This window comes from Sminthopsis crassicaudata, chromosome 4 (genome assembly GCF_048593235.1).
Source record: "Sminthopsis crassicaudata isolate SCR6 chromosome 4, ASM4859323v1, whole genome shotgun sequence".
Taxonomy (NCBI): Eukaryota; Metazoa; Chordata; class Mammalia; order Dasyuromorphia; family Dasyuridae; genus Sminthopsis; species Sminthopsis crassicaudata.
The window spans coordinates 160,729,538-160,746,745 of NC_133620.1; the positions used below are offsets into that span (position 1 = coordinate 160,729,538).

Below are 17,208 nucleotides of genomic sequence, written 5' to 3' on the forward strand. Positions count from 1 at the left end.
TCTTGTTCTTTTTCATTACATACCTTGCATATAATAAGATAGTTTAGAGATTAGGTTGTTTTTCCTTTATTTTGAAATGCATGGGTATTTTACATGTACGGGAAGAAATGCCATTTTTTTCTATTTTCCCTCTGGCTTTAACTGATTCATCATCCAACTGAAAGACTCCACTAATTATCCAGCCATGATCATAGCATGGCCTGTTTAATGAAAGCCTAGAACACATTATTTTAAAATTTTAACTCTATAGAGTGACTCAGATTTAAGATGAAAGACTCTTTAAAGGATTTTTCATAGACCTTTGAGGATAACACGTGTGTGATTGGGCAAGTCTGATATTGGTGCTAAAAGATACAGTACCTCTCAAGCCAATTGTTCTAGAATCTATCTTTAATTCTTGATTGAGACACTTGCCAAAGATGAAGAAATTTTTTGATGTGAGAATTTCATATATTGACTTTGAACAATTGGGAGAGTTTAGCTTTGGATTTAGAGTCATAGATTCATCTTCCACACCTTGAATGACTGGAGGAAATTCTGCCCCTAGGGCAAATTTTTTGGAGGGTGGGGGGTGGGGCAGACACACATTTGGGAGTCTAGTGAAATCTATGGATTCCTTTTTAGAATAATGTTCAATGAATAAAACAAGTACATAGGATTATTGACAAAACTAATTAGGATACTTAAACAAGTTCATAAGTACCATATTAAGAACCCTATTCTTAAGCATTCAAGATCTTTAAAAAAAAAAGTATTTGAATCTTTTTTTTTAAAAGACATTTACCTTAAAAGACATTAAAGGGAGCAGCTAGATAGTGTCGGCCCTGAAGTCAGGAAGAACTGAGTTCAAATGCAGCCTCAGACACTTAACACTTCCTAGCTGTGTGACCCTGGGCAAGTCACTTAACCCCAATTGACTCGGCAAAAAAAAAAAAAAAAAAAAAAGACATTAAAAAAAAACACATTTACCTTAAAATTAAAAAAAAAAAAAAAAAAAAAAAAGAAAATGAAAGAAAAGAAAAAAATTATTTATTTCTGCTATAAATACATGGAAGAAAATCTAGGTTAATGCGGTCACAAATCAATTTTTACTATTAGCTAAATGTAACATTTAAAGGAAATCATACTGAGAATGGCCCTGATTAAAACTGAAATGACTTTTTTCTTTGTTGGCCTTTTTGTCTCTCAGCACTAAAAAACCACGGTTCAATTGGCAGCTCTCTCTCTTTTTTTTCCTACTAGAACCTACTTTCAGGAAAGGCTTAGATGAGCTATTTTCACCTTACAATGAATTCTCAACTACTGACCCCATCCATACCCTCCTTTTCCAATCAATTGCCAAGGCTTTCTGATTCTCCTTCCACATCATGTCTGGTAGTGGTCTCCTCCTTTCCACTCACACAGAAATGTTACTACTATGATCATGCTTTTATCACTTCTCACCTAGATTATTGTGGTAACCTCCCAATTGGTCTCTCTGCTTCCAGTCTCTTCCCCCTTTCATTCATCCTCTGCATAGCTGCCAAAGTGAGATTAGTAAAGCACATGTTTGGCCCTGATTCAGTAAATTCCAATGACTTCCTATCCCCTCCTTCAACCTAAAAAGAGGCTAAATAGAAAATGAATAATTAAAGAGATTCCTTCTGCCGCGCCTTGTTAAAATCCAGAATTTATGAAATGTTAAAACTTGCTTTCCCCCTTCCCATTCAGACGTCTTTCAGACTCAGAGACTTAGGGAAGAAGGGAATTTTTGAGGTTATTTAGTCTCTCTTAGAAGAATTGACTTGCCCAAAGTCACCGAAATCTTTTGGCTCCAAATCCAAGGCTCTTTCTATTGAACTACACAACTTCCCACTACTTTACCCTCTCCACCTTGAAAACTTCTTTTCCCCTTCAGATTTCTTTTAATCTGATCTTATCTATGTAAAAATGCTACGCGGGACTGGGAGAAAGATCTTTGCTGATTACATACCAATCTGATTTGTTTTAGCTCTCCCAGACATAGCTCTGACCACAGATGTAATGAAAGGGTTAAAAAATGGGATGCTACTTAAGAGGCTCCAGAGGGAAGGTTAGGAAAGAGACCTTGAAACAAACAGTGATTCCCTAGAACCATAAGAAGAGCTATGATAGCATTAATACAATATATATATATTTTTGTACATATATAATAACCAGTAGAGAACTAGAAGTAAATAATTCCTTATGTTTACCATATTGGAAAATCTTCAATTTATCTAAGAAGAAACTTAACATTATTGGTTAATTGGACCTTCATCTCTTGTTAGTGATTATTTCTTTAGAGTACTAGAAAAAATGCTAGGTGATAAGGGATTGAGGAGGCATTGGATGGTGAGACAATGGAGGAATTAGGTAGACCACTCAGATTTCAAGCATAAGGTAAGTTACTTCAGCTTCTAATAGTTACCTTTAGAATACTTGTTTTTATTGTCTTTTCTCTAACCCAGATGTTAAAGAGCCATATTTTCATTAGAAGTGTTTTGAATATGGGGTGACTTTATTTAATTCCTGTGGCCTAGCATCATCCCTGCATATCAAAGTATTCCTCCGAATTTTGCCTCTGCCCAATCCTTCTCTGAAGGAAAAAAAAAAAAAAAAAAAAAAAAAAAAAATATATATATATATATATATATATATATATATCAACCTTCTAACTACCTGCTTAAAAACTACAGAAATGCTAGTGTTGAAAACCTTTCTCAGATTTCAGACTGGTAAATTCTGGTAAAGATTTAAATAGCTTTAAATTTAAATTTTTCTGGTAAAGATTTAAATAGCTTAAATTCATGATTTAGGAGCTGAACTTCCACTGAGGATTAGAAAAACACCAAGACTTACAAGGTCCAATTTCTTTTTTTTTTTTTTTTTTTTTTTTTTTTTTTTTTTTTTTTGATTAATTGGGATTAAGTGCTTTGCCCAGGGTTATACAGCTAGGAAGTGTTAAGTATCTGAGACCATCAGGTCATCCTGACTTCAGGGTTGGTGCTCTATCTATTGTGCTACATAGCAGCCTCTCAAGGTCCAATTTCTTTCATGAAGAAATGCCTTCTGACAATATCAGTATTTTTAAAAAAACAAAAGGTACTTCTTTGGGTGCATAAGAGTAAGTCTTTCTTTGTATTTTGTTGACAGCAATGGGAACACAGATTAATGCCTCTTTTGACACATGAAAAGACCAAAAGCTAGATCTGAGGGGCAAACTATGAACCATGGAGTCAGCATAATCTTTATTGGTCCCTCATCTTGCTGATTAAGGTCAAATCCCTGTTTTCAAGCCAGCAGGACCTTGGGAGGCCCTTTTGTTTGGCTTAAATTGTGACACCTGTGATAGCCTGCCCAAAACATTAGAATAGGCATTATTTGATCCCATCACCAACAACCACCACCAAATGCTGACTGCGTCAATTCGTTGTCTCTGCTTGTAGAGGATCTAATTCTTGTGTTTTGTTCAACTTAGGGTCATAAAAGAGAAAAGGAGAGAGAAAACATGCCCTTCCATCTCATGTCTGGCATCCGAAGAACCCTGTCTCCATCAAACCCCAAAACTAGATCACCAGCTCCCTCCTCAGTTTGGTAAGTGAAGTGCCAGAGGCTTACTTTACCTGAGAATCATCACAGGTATGGGAAGCTGTCCAAGTTCCTCAATTGAGCTCCTCTCTAGAGGCTTTGTTGTTCTCATTTTGTTGTATTCATTTTTTTCATTGAAAGAAACTAGGTCCAGTGGAGATTGAGTGTGGATCACAACGTTGTATTTTCTTTTTATTGTTGTTATAGTTTGCATGCATTTTGGTTTTTTTCTCATTTTTTTTCCTTTGATCTGATTTTTCTTGTGCAACATGATTAATTGTGGAAATGTATACAGAAGAATTGCACATGTTTAACATATATTGGATTATTTGCTGTCTAGAGAAGGGGGAAAGGAGGAAAAGGGAAAAAAAATTGGAACACAAAGTTTTGCAAGGGTGAATGTTGAAAATTATCTATGCATATATTTTGAAAATTAAAAAACTTTTATAAAAAAAAAAAAGAAAACTAGGGATGGTGGTGGGAAATCACCTCATTTTTTTAAGGTAAACAAATTTCCCTTTTCAGCCACTTAGGAGAAATAATTAAATAAATAAATGAATATTATTTACTTTTTCTTGGGGATCCTTTAGGAAATACTTATTTGCCTGCCACTGTATTAAGCAATACAGAGATAGGCAAAAATAACTGCCTCTTACCTTTAAGGAGTCCATTCTATTAGGGGAAAGAATATATACACATGTAATTAGGTTTAAAAAATATTTAAAATAAATGTAACATAAGTTGAGGGAAATCAGCATATTAAGATTATTTCAAGATAGCAGTACTTTTTCTTTTGGAAAGAGGAAAATCAAGTTGCTGGTACAAAGAGTAATTCTGACATGTCTCCTTTTATGCCACATTTCCTTATTTATTTTCCAGGCACCCATCCAAGTCCTTGTCTCATTTGCCTGGCACACCCAGACCAACATCCTCCTTGTCACTTGGCCCATCCAAAGCTACTTCTGCTCAGGCACGGCCCCCATCCCCTGGCAACATCCGGCCTATCAAGAAAGAAGTCAGACTTGAGTTGGAGAAAAAAGACTCTGAGAAAGAACCTGAGAAAGTAGTTGAAGCATCATCACTAGAAGACCAGATTCCTTCAGTGAATGCTGAAGAACCTACAAATGAGGAAGACTCATCTGTCAAGCCAGAGGCTGCTTCAGGTAAGTCTTAATTCTCCCAGGACCCAGCACGGTGTTTTATACATAATAGACATTTAGCAAATGTTCGTTGTTTTCTTGTTAGACCTGGTGCTTTGAGGGACACCATTTCCCAACCTAACCTGCAATCCTTACCCATACTTCTTGGATTTCTTTTTCAAATGGGGACCTTTCTCTGTAAGTTAATTTTAGAGAATTTCCTAGCTCACTGACAAGTTAAGTGACTTGTCCAGCATCACCCAACCAGTATGTCAGAGAAGAATAAAAAGACTGTTATGCGATTGTGAAAACTTAAAAGAGTAGACTGTGTTTTAGTAAGCAATTTGACATTTTCTGGCATTGTTCAATGACATTAGGATAGGAGCAGAAAAAAGGGTTGGCTCAATGATCCATGTTTGGGGATTAGCAGGGCAGAATCAGCAAAGTGGACAAGAGAATTGCAGGATCATAGAACATGAAAAGTGAATGGACCACCTGGTCCAACCTTCTACAAAACAAATTCTGCAATACTCATAAGCCATCATTCAGCCTATTTCCAAGGAGGATGAAGGGAACTCTTAACTGTAGAGATAGCTCATTCTCATTCTGCTTCTGAAAACTGAACTTATTAGGATGTTCCCTTCCCCCCAATATCAAGATTAAATTGTTTTCTTTGAAGTTCTAGCCATTGTTCCTGGTTCCACCCCATGGGACTAAATAGAATAAATCTAATCTCTTCATAAGCTAGCCCTACAAAATATATACCTCTATTGTTTCCTTTGAGTCTTCTTTTTTCCAGGTTAGACACACCTAGTTCTTTCTGCCATCCTCATATGACATGGGCTCAAAGCCCATTACTATCATGGCTATTTCCTTCTGGTCACTGTTCTTCTTAAACCATGGGAGAACAAAACAGATTGTTGCAGATGAAGCATAACAGAGGCAAAGTACAGGAGGACCATCACCGATATATTCCTGGAAGCGATGTCCTTAATACAACACAATTGCTCTAGCTATATCACTCTGATGCTCATATTGAGCTTGCTGTCAAAAAAAAAAATCCTTAGTTTTTTCTCAAAGCAACTTGCTGATTCAAAGGTGGATTGACCTCCTCAAGATGATGAGTGTAAAGCAAAGAAAGTTGAACTAAAAGGTGGGGTACCTTTGGAAAATGGGGAGATGGAGGGACTGAAAATCATGATGGAGTCAGAAAAGAGTTGGGACACATGGGAAGGGGGTTAAGATATGGTGATCAGAGAAGCAGATTCTAGATTTAGCACATTGAAGGGAGAACAGTTTCCAGTGAAGGTGTGTGTGTGTGTGTGGGGGGGGGGGGTTTAAGTCATAATCATTGGATTTGATGTTAAACCCAAGTTGGAACCCCTGCTCTATCATATATACTTGTAGATGAGTCTAGGAAAATCACTTTATCTTTTAATATTAGTAGCAATGACAGTAAATATAATAATAATGCTTGAGGCACTCCCTACTCAATCCTACTTTTAGTGACTAAGTGATATAAGATGAAGCGATAGACAAGCTTACACACCTCATTGGCCATACATATAATGTTATTTTGATTCAATATGGAACTAGCCTCTAGTCCTTGCTTCAAACTGTGCTTTAGAAATTGTTATAGACATTTATTCAGAGACTTAAGATAATGGGATGAGACTTCTCATCCAGTGTGTACAAAAATTATCAAAAGTTAGAGTGGTGGGGGCAGCTAGGTGGTGCAGTGGATAGAGCACCAGCCCTGAATTCAGGAGGACCCGAATTCAAATCTGGTCTCAGACACTTAACACTTCCTAGCTGTGTGACCCTGGGCAAGTCACTTAACCCCAGCCTCAGGGGGAAAAAAAAAAGTTAGACTGGTTATTCTATTTTTATCTGATTCTGTAGACTCTTGCTATTCTGATTCCCTATTATATTTCTAAAAGTGGATGTTCCATACCATCTCTTCCCTCACTTACATACATGACTATAAAAGGACGTGAGCTAGTTATGGCATCAGAAATGAAGAATGGACAATCCAGGTATTGGACAGGGAGCCCAGAGATATTAAGGAGAATGTTCACACACAAGAAGTCCAGTCCATGATAAAAGGCCTAGATACGATGAGGAACTGTGGATTTTTATCCTGGAGAAGAGATTTAATGGGAGGAAGAAATATATACTTGTTATCAAATATTTGAATGGGACTTATGTAGAAGAGGGGTTCAGATTGTTATGTATGTGATTTCCTGGAAGCCAAGAAGGCAAAACTAGAAGAAATGGGCAAAAATACCTAAAGAATTGATTATAGCCCCTTCTAAGGAAAATTTTCCAAACAGCTGTCCAAAAGAGGAATGGAATTGACTGCCTCAGAAACTAGTAGTAGGTTTCCCATCACTAAAGGACATCAAACAAATACTAGATAATTGGATGGGAATGTTATAAAGGCAGTTTTTGGAATAGATGATCTTTCCTCCAACACTGAATTCTCTAATACTACTTTAGACACAGATATGCTAAGAAGATATCAGTATGTGTATTTTTTTTTTTTCAAAAAGTTATAAAATGAAAGGGGGAAGGAAAGGGAAAGGGAATAACTATTTATATAGCACTTACTGTGTGCCAATCACTACACTAAGAGTTTTACAAATATTCTCTCTTTTGATGTTCATAGTAGCCCTAGGTACTTTTATTATCCCCATTTTAACTCAGGCTTGGTTGATTTGCCCAGAGTCCCATACAAGATAACAAGTATCCAAGTTTCTGAAAGAGTACTGAATGAGGTTTTAATCAATTAGCAAATATGTATTATATATTTACTATATGTCAGGCATTCTACTCGATGACAATGATACCGAGGCAAAATAAAATAGTTTCTGCCCTCAAGGAGTTTACATTCCAATAATAAAGGCAATGCACACATTTTTAGACTTATACAAAACAGATACAAGATGGCCTGAGTGGAGGGAGGAGAGACAAGGGTATCAGCTACTAAGGGGACTTGAAAGGTCTTATGTTTAGCTCAGTTTTGAAGGAATCCAGGAATTTCAAGTATAGGATGATTGAAAGACAGCTCTTACAAATGTATTAAGGTGGGAGATGGAGGATTCTATGTAAGGAAGAGCAAGAAGGCTCTTTTGAACTGCACATAAAGTGCTTAGAGGGGGCTAGTGTATATTATGGCTAGAAAGGTAGGCTGGGGCCCAATTCTGCCATTAACTAGGTATGTGGCCTTAGGTGAATTATTTAACCTCTCCACACCCAGTCTTATCTATGAAAGAGGAATGATAGATTCATATCTCTGTAAGAGAGTTCAAAGGGGATCCTATATCTTTTCTGTCAACCTCAGAAGATTACTGTGTGGATCATGAGATAAGACAGTGCTTTGAAAATTGTAAGATTCTATGTGACATTATTATTGATGTTTATTTGTTTGAATCTTCACATCTAGTCTTTGCCTATATTGACAGCATGCCAGAGCTATCAGTGTAAGAGATTTTGGATTATCTACTATTTTGTGTTTGTTGTCCTTTATTAGCAAGCAAATCAATGACACTTATTTAAGTTTTGGAATTCAATTTCATCTTGTGGAATGTATTTATAGGTTCAAAATTAAAGTCTAATTTGTGTTTACTTCTGGTAACCAGGACTTAGATTACATGTTTTTCAGAAAATAAATTTTTAATATTAAAAAAAAATCATAAGAAATTTTTATATGACATTTAAATTTTTATATTTTAAAATAAGGTCAATTTAAAATCCTCATGTCTTATTTTGTATTTTTGAAGTAAATAGAAAGTTAAAAAGTAATGAAAGCAATCACCTGAGTAGCTGTTTTGTTAAGAGTTTGCTTATTTGTCAATTAAATATATAGTAAGATAGGGAAAAAAATAGAAGGGTTATATTAAGATTTCATAAACTTGAATGCTGCATTTATTAAGTATGAAATGCAAAATATTTTATTAAGCACTGGAGATATAAATAGAAAGCATAAGGACCTCTCAATCCATTGGTCCTTCCCTTTGGGGAAGACAACACATATGAAAAGCTTCATTTGTAAGTTAAATAGAAAAGTCCCATGGTCCTTAGGGTACAGTGACAATAGGATAATGCCTCTTTTAAAGTTACTTTCATGTCCCTAATTAAATCACATCAGTTTCTGATGTTGGGCTATTTGATAGTGCCAAAGATTTTGGTATTAAGAACTTTCTTGTTTGGGTCTTCAATAGAAATGTCAATTTGGGCACTTGTAGGAGCAGTTACCAGGTGTCATTCCAAAGGCTCTCAGGTTCAGGATGCTGAGCTATCTCCATTTTGGGCAGAGGGGAAGTGTGATCAAAGTAGTATTGATACACTGACCTGCCCAGCACATACTTCTTCTTGTCTCTCTCAGGGCGCTTTGCGACATCAGGTAGGCAAGTGGCTTGCCTGCTCATGAGTGGCAGTTGGTTGGAAATTGTTGGGGATGGCTGGGCCCTTCTCCACAGCAGATAATGGCTGTGAGGGCTAGACCTGGAAGCAGGACCAAGGTGGGGGAGGGTGCCGCTCTTCCTAAGGCTTCTGTGCTTATCTGCCTGTTGGTGACAGTTGGTCAGCAGTTGCTGGTGGTGATAAGGGAGGTAGGTTCCCCTCTCCACAATGATTTCTCCCCTTCTTTGTAGCTGTGGGAGCTGGGCTAGAAGCAGCTCTAGGGCTTGGGGGGGGACACTGCTATTCTCAAGGCTTTTAGGCTTGGAGTTCTGGACTGTTTCTATCAGTGTCCAGGGAAAGATGGTGGTCAAGGTGGTGGTGATTCTACTTAAGTCACACAAGAAGCTCCCTGCTATTTCACTCTCAGGGGCTTTTGTTTATCAGTTGGCAGGGGATAGGTGAACCCTTCTCCACCATTACTGAGCCAAAAGCAGAACCAGTGGTACTGTGAGTCTGACTACTCATAGTAAAGACTATGCATAAGCTTACAAAGCCTGTAAAAATGGCAACTGCAAACAAAAAAAATTTTTTTTTTTTTTTACACAGATGGAGATTCTGGGGGATTGATGCTTATTTGTGGCAGAAATAGAAATAGAACCCTTGACTCTCTGATTCAATCTCCTATTCCATTTATAACTTTAAAATTATTTTGACAAGATAGCTATTAAGTGACATTAGAGATAAGGACCTGGGCCTATGAAGAACTCCCACGTGAGGAAATTTCCTCTACCAATATTGCCTAGAGCACTGAGAAGTTATTAACTTTCTGGAGGGGTTGAGATTATCTTTATTTGCATATACGTTTATTCACTAAAACATTTAGAAGCAATTGAGTTGCTTGTATTAGAGTGAGGAAGATAGGTTTGAAATCTAAAAAGGCAAATTGTTTACCCTCTCTCAGCCTCAGTTTCCCCACTTGCAAAATGGGGATCTCAAAAAATTGCTATTAGGACAGAATGGAAGTATACATGAAGCTCTTTGCAAACCTTTAACTTGCTATGAAAATGTTAGCTATTTCAAAATATCAAGTGCTGAATATGTGCAATGCACAAGACAATGGAAAAGTTTATAATTGAGTAAAAGATAGTTAAATGAACATAGGACAAATGAACCCTATATCCAGGTACTGAGCTGGATAAAATTGGGGAATATTGAATAAATAAAAATAAAACTGTGATGGATACAGAATAGGATTGTAAAGTGTTAGACTCTTATGGACCCAGGGCAAATAGGTAGTGAGGCAGAATGCCATCCTGGAGAGGAAGACTCTTCTTTGTGACTTCAAGTCTGGCCTCAGATACTTATTCTGGCTAAGTGACTTAACGTTGTTTGCCTTAGTTTCTCATCTGTCAAATAAATCTGAAGAAGGAAAATGGCAAATCACGCCAAAAAAAAACTAAATGGGATCATGAAGAATCGTTCATGACTGAAAAAGCCCAACTGAACAACAACATCCAGTCGTCTTCTAGATTGTAATGCATCCATAAATTCACTGAATATTCGACAATGAGATACCGTGTTTCTCAAACCCAGTACTCTCTTTGATAGTATATATAGGTGCACTATACACATGGGTTTATTCTGCTCAAATCCTATTTCAGCTTAGTGCTTTCATTGCTCAAAAGCCACACTAAAAAAAAAAAAAAAATCTGATCTGGAGACTAATTTAGCTTTTTCTGCTTAAATGCTTGGTTAAAAGAGAAATCCAATTTTCTAAAACATCCAAAATTTTATACAGAATTTGCAGCTTTTATATTTTTAAAACTGATTGATAGTGCACCTAGTTTGAAAGTACGCATTAATTAACTCATACTAGAATTTACTTCAAACCATGACAACATACACCAAAGTATAATCAGAAACATAATTTATCTAAAATCCCATGTTAATAAAAAATCAATGTTGCAATTTTTGGGTTGAAATAATACAACCTAAAAGTTGATAATCTGAAAGATCACCTATGGGATGCAATTGAGGAGCTTTTAGGAAAAAAGAGAATAGGAGTCCTTGCTTGAAGGATTTTAAGATGTTTTTTTACTTCTGTTGTCTATTTTCAAATCTGAGTCTAATGATGATGGACAAAGGAGGAAAATTTAAAACTTTAAACACCAGGATTCCTGAGATACTTCTTGGCCATTCTCCCTGTGCCCTTTAGTAAATTCACTCAGCTTCTCTGCATGTGATATATCTTTACCTATAAGTTAATGCAATATTTCAGGCATGGATGATTTAATAATCAGTTTGGGTACTCTTCCCATTGAGACAGATTGCAACCCCTCTGTGACGACATGAATAGTATTTGCGAATTGCCAAGCTGAGGCGCATGTTCATGTAGTCACAGGCAACTAGTGAGGAACCTCTCTGAACTTACTCAGAAAAATGAGTATTACCTCTTATCAGTTAGCAAATAAGCATTTTTGAAGTGCCTACTACATGCCAGGCCCAAACTTCTGTTTTTCCAGGATAGATTAGGACACAGGTTCATCAACACCCTATGATGAAGCATTAGAATGGAACCTTGGAGGAAAGAACTGCAAAATTTTATAGAGATAGATAGATAGGTAAGTAGATCTATATATGTATGTGTGTGTGTGTATATATATTACATATATATACATATACATATGTATATAATACACATATTTTTAAAAAATCAACATCATTGATGAAATATGGGAATTTGCCTTTTTAAATTACATTGAAATTCATGTGCTCCAGCACAAAGAAAGCTAGGGTAAATAGTGGTCAGTAAGAAAATGTCTTATGTACATTGTTTCAGAGCAGTCCTTGACTTAGTGTTCAGAGTTTACTTGCCCAGGGGTAGGCATAGTCATGTAAAAGTAAATATGCAAAATGTCATGATGTTCTGTCTGCCTCCTTGCCCCCTCTAGGGATATTAGAGAGAGTTGGGAAAGGACCAAAGAAAATCTCAGAGCCAAGATTGTCTGCCTGTGTTTTGTTTCCACTTAGGGTACTCTCCTGGTAGGCCTGGAAAGCCCAATGAAGGCATTAACATTCCCATTTACAGCTCTCAGGATCAGAAGATGCTAGAGAGTGATTAAAGCATGAAGAAAATGTGACAGAAAGAAGGTAGATAAGTAATATAAAAGGAAATGTTGCCAGAGGAAGGGAAAAGAATAATGAGAGATTTAAAAAGCCCAAAGAAGATAATGTATATACTCATTTGTTCGATAAACATTTATTCATTGCTCAGCAAGTGTGTGTGCTGGCTGCTTGTTTTTACTAAGGTATAAGACAGGATAATATGGTATAAAGCAGAATAATCCCTGCTTTCAAGAATACAGAATACAGTCAGCAGAAAAGTTTATATTAGAATGAAGTTAAATGACCAATAATCATAGATGTAGGGAAAAGACACACAGAATATAGCTAACATTTCTAGAGTATTTTGTAGTTTGCAAAGCACTTTACATTTCTATTTTGAACATCACAACCACCACACAAAGTAGGTGCTATAATTATTTCCATTTTTATGGATAAACAAACTGAAGCTAAAAAAGGATGGCTTGCCCAGAGTTGCAAAGCTGCTGGGTGTTTGAACAAATTCAGTTCCCCTGAGACATTTCCAATGTTCTGTCCACTGTAATGCCAGTAACCATATTAAAATTGACAGCTACTAGGGATGACATGATGCTAGGACCTCACTGTAATATGTGATTGATCCTAGATAGTATAGAGCAGTGGTATCAAATTTATATAGAAACAAACATCACCAGGTTCATTAAACTGAATAATAAGGATCCCTGTGGGTTACATATATACTTAGAAACCATGCAGCAATATATGTTTAGGTGGATTTTTATTTTTTTAAATGTTTCCCAATTATATTTTAATCAGGGTCTCATTTGGTTGAGTTGCCAGCTGCCTGAGGTTTAACACTTCTGTTATGTATACAGTACAAGTGCATACTGAATCCCCAATTTTCTTTTTCATCTTGTATTGGAGCATGACCTCCGGACTTTTGGGTAGGAGCTAGGAAGGTTTAATGAATAGCGAGGAATTTCTTTTTATATCTTTTTTGACTCTAATGAAAAAACCTTGAAATTTGAGTTGTTGCTTCTTCATCTCTCAATCAAACTGATTGAGATGAAGGTATGGGATACACAACATAGGCAGACATTGTATGTTCTTTAGCCATAGCCCACTTCTTCCTGATAACAGTGTGAGAGGTAAGAAAAGTATAACCTCAGTGCATCTCATTCCTGGCTCATGATGGCATGATTTCAGCTGTAATATCTCCATGGTAAGAATGCTAAGGATTGGATTACACTATAGTTAAGCCTATATACACTATAATAGTATTACTATTAGTAATTAATGGCTTTCAAATTAAAGGCAAAGAAGAAATGAGACAACTGGAAAATTTTATCTTCCACTTTATACGTTTCTATACTCATGGTGGGTACTTGATGTATGTTATTGATTGATTTGTATGTAAATAAGGCCTTGTGTAAGAAGAATTAATGTCTACTTTGCTGTGTATGTTCAAGTAAATTTTTTTGTCATTTATTGCCTAAATACAAGAATAAAATTTTGCAGCAGGTTCTTGAAGCCTTAGAATTTTTACTTGCTGTTTTTTGGACCCTGAATTATAAATGCGAATCTCTGGACCATTTCATCTGTTCTGTTCATGGGATTTGTTTCCAATGAATTTTATTTTTCCTATTGAACAGCTGCTCCAGCAGCTCCAGCATCAGTGCCATCCCTGCCAGCCACTGCACCTTCATCTGGTTTGGGTAAGACCTCTGCAGGAACCACTGACCCAGAAGAGGCCACAAGATTGCTGGCTGAGAAGAGGAGGCTAGCTCGGGAACAGAGAGAGAAGGAAGAACGGGAGAAGAAGGAGCAGGAAGAGCTTGAGAGGTAAAAGAACAGAGTTGCTTTTTGAGTAAGGGTCTGCCAGAAAAATCATAATCTGAATGATAATTGGATCAATCCTTAAAATAATACTGATATAAACTAAGTTTTTAAAAATGAAGAGAGCAGGCATTTACATAGCACTTTCCATATATTATCTCATTTAATTCTCACAAAAACTCTGGAAGGGAGGTTCCGTTATTTTACCCCATTTTACAATTGAAAAAACTGAGGCTGACATAGTTTAAGGGTTATACTTAACTAGTATCTGAAGCAGGATTTGAACTCCAGTCCTCTTGACTCCAAGTCAAGTAAGCTACTTCAAAAGCCTTATTAAGTAGTATTCCTCTATCCATTTGGTATTTTTTAAAATAATAAATATAAAGTATCTTCCTATGAAAAAACTTCTAACTTATATGAAACACAAATGCTCCATTCCTGTGGTATTTTGCTCAGATGTTATCCCAAGATGTTAGACAGTAAAGTCAACAAATTTACTCCCCACATAAGCCAGTTAATCTTTCCCTATGGGATAGGGTCAAGCTATCTTTTTAACTCTGGCCAGTAAATTTTCAAGTGCTTGACCTTGGACACCAACATGGGGTAGTGTAATAAGTGCTGGTCAGCAGGCTTGCTTTCTTTTCTTTTCTTTTCTTTTTAATATTTTATAGTTATTTTTAAGACACCCTTTATCCCCTTTTTATTTAATATTTTATTTCCCCTCAGGTACATGGAAAACAATTTTTAACATTTGTTTTTAAAACTTGGAGTTCTATATTCTATTCCCCCAACCCACATGAGAAGGCACATGTGAAGTCACAAAGTCATGCTGCTAAAAAATATATAGACTTTCCCCTCCAAAAAAAAATAAATAAGATAAACTGAAGAAAAATAAATTTTAAAAAAAAGTATGTTTCAATTTTTCTCAGACACAATCAGTTCTTTTTTTTTTTTTTGTGGGAATGGATAATTATCCTTTGTCATAAGTCCTTCAGAGTAGTCTTGGATCATGTACTACTGGAGAATAGCCAAGTCATTCACACCTGATCATCCCATAATTTTGCTATTACCTTGTAGGCAATCCATTTCACTTTTTCATGAGTTCTTAGAAATCTTCTGAGAGCATCCTGCTCATCATTTCTTATAAAATAATATTCCATCATAATCACATACCTCAATTTATTCAGCCATCCCCCAATTGATAGGAGTCCCCCCCAATTTTCAAATTTTTTTTGCCTTGAGAAAAGAGCTGCTATAAATATTTTTGTGCCTTTAGGTTCTTTTACTTTTTTTTAATCGCTTTTAGGATAAATGTCTAGTAGTAGTATTGTAGATCAAAGAGCATGCATGATTTTTATAGCCTTCTGAGCATAGTTCCAAATTGCTCTATAGAATGGTTAAATCATTTCACAATTCCACCAACGATGCATTAAGGTCTCATTTTCTTCACATTCCTTCTAACAATTATCCTTTTCCTTTTGTGGCCTATTAGTCAATCTAATATATATGAAATAATACTTCATAACTATTTTAATTTGTATTTCTCCAATCAATATTGAATTATTTTTATATGACTATAAATTACTTTATCTGCAAATCATTTATATCTTTTGATCATTTACCAATTGGAAAATGATCAATTTTTTATCTTTGAATGAATTCCCTATACATTTAAGAAATGAGTCCTTCAGAAAAACCTGCTTCAAAATTCTTTTCACAACTATTGCTAACTTTATTCCCCCTTCCATTTATTCTATTCTCTTTCTCCTTTCACCCTGCCCCTTCTCAAAAATATTTTGCCTTCTGACCACTCCCTTCCTCAATATGCCCTCCCTTATATCATCCTCTTTCCTCCTTCTCCTACTTTCCTACAGAATAAGGTAGAGTTCTATACTCATATTGAATATTTATATTATTTCTTCTTTGAATCAATTCTGATAAGAGTAAAGTTCACTCACTTTCCTTCCCTTCCTTTGTTCCCCTTTACTGTAAAAGCTTTTTCTTGCCTCTTTTATGGCAGATAATTTACCAGTTCTTAATTTCAAAACCTAGTTTTGCCACTTACTACATGTGTGATCTATTAGAAAAATCACTTAACCTTTCTGGGCCTCAGTTTACTTAATTATAAAATGATCTGAGGTCCCTTCCTGATCCAAATACTTGGTCCTGTGATGATGGGATTAGGATTCCTCCTTTATTAGGCAGAATGACCCAGAGAGTAGCTAGATAATTCAGTGAACAGAGTGTCTGGCTTGGAGTTGGAAAATTGTTTCAGTCATTTCCAGCTCTTTGTGACCCCATTTAAGATTTTCTTAACAAAGAAACTGGAGTGGTTTGCCATTTCCTCTGCAGCTCATTTGACAGATGATGAGAAACTGAGACAAACAGAGTTGAGAGAGGGTGACACAGTTAATTCTTCCTGACCCTATGAGCAGCTGGGAAAGAATATAGGGCCTAGAGTCAGCTAGGTGGCACAGTGGATAGAGCTTGAATATGACTAAATAACAATAAATGACCCATTAGAAATTGGTCGATGCAACTCCATCTCAATTACTGGCAAACAGTTCATACTCATGGTCAAAGAATAGTAATCAGACTCTTTATACATGGACTGGTTTTTCTGAATTTCTTTGAAATGAAAAGTTTCCATTTAGTGACGGAAGCAGCATAGTATTAGATACATCTCAACTTTAGAAGACAGTCAAAGCTCTGAAGATGTGAACCTCCTGTAAGGTATATAAAGTAACTTATTCTCCTTGGACTGACACGTATGTCTTCCTGAAATAATCACATTTTATCCTTTATCGCTATTCAACGTTCCCAGTGGAGATTTTCTGCCAGTCATATTGGCCAATTATCTCTGTAATAACCCACGACCCAGGCCTCCTTCAGGCAACTCTTTGTCCTGTCCCTTCCCAGGAGGAAGAAGGAGGAATTAGCTCAGAGAGTAGCTGAAGAAAGAGCTCGTCGAGAGGAGGAGGCCCGAAGGCTTGAGGCTGAGAGGGAGCAGGAACAGGCCCGGGAAAGGGTAGAACAGCTGCGGCGGCAAGAAGAAGAACGAGAGAGACGAGAAAAAGAAGAAATGGAGCGGGTCCAGAAACAGGTGTGTGGGTACCTGGAAGGGGAACATGTTCTCAAA

General features: G+C 36.4%; 1 protein-coding gene across 5 annotated transcripts in view; it reads left to right on the plus strand.

Moving 5' to 3' along the window:
* The window catches only part of MAP7 (microtubule associated protein 7), a 233,538-nt gene that overhangs the window by 195,586 nt on the left and 20,744 nt on the right, over positions 1–17,208 (plus strand). For all 5 annotated transcript variants that reach the window (XM_074309743.1, XM_074309742.1, XM_074309745.1 and 2 more), the window contains 4 exons: positions 3,479–3,594; positions 4,468–4,751; positions 13,886–14,075; positions 16,989–17,172. In XM_074309743.1, the coding sequence (XP_074165844.1) occupies positions 3,479–3,594; positions 4,468–4,751; positions 13,886–14,075; positions 16,989–17,172 (774 nt within the window). The remainder of the gene's footprint in view (positions 1–3,478; positions 3,595–4,467; positions 4,752–13,885; positions 14,076–16,988; positions 17,173–17,208) is intronic.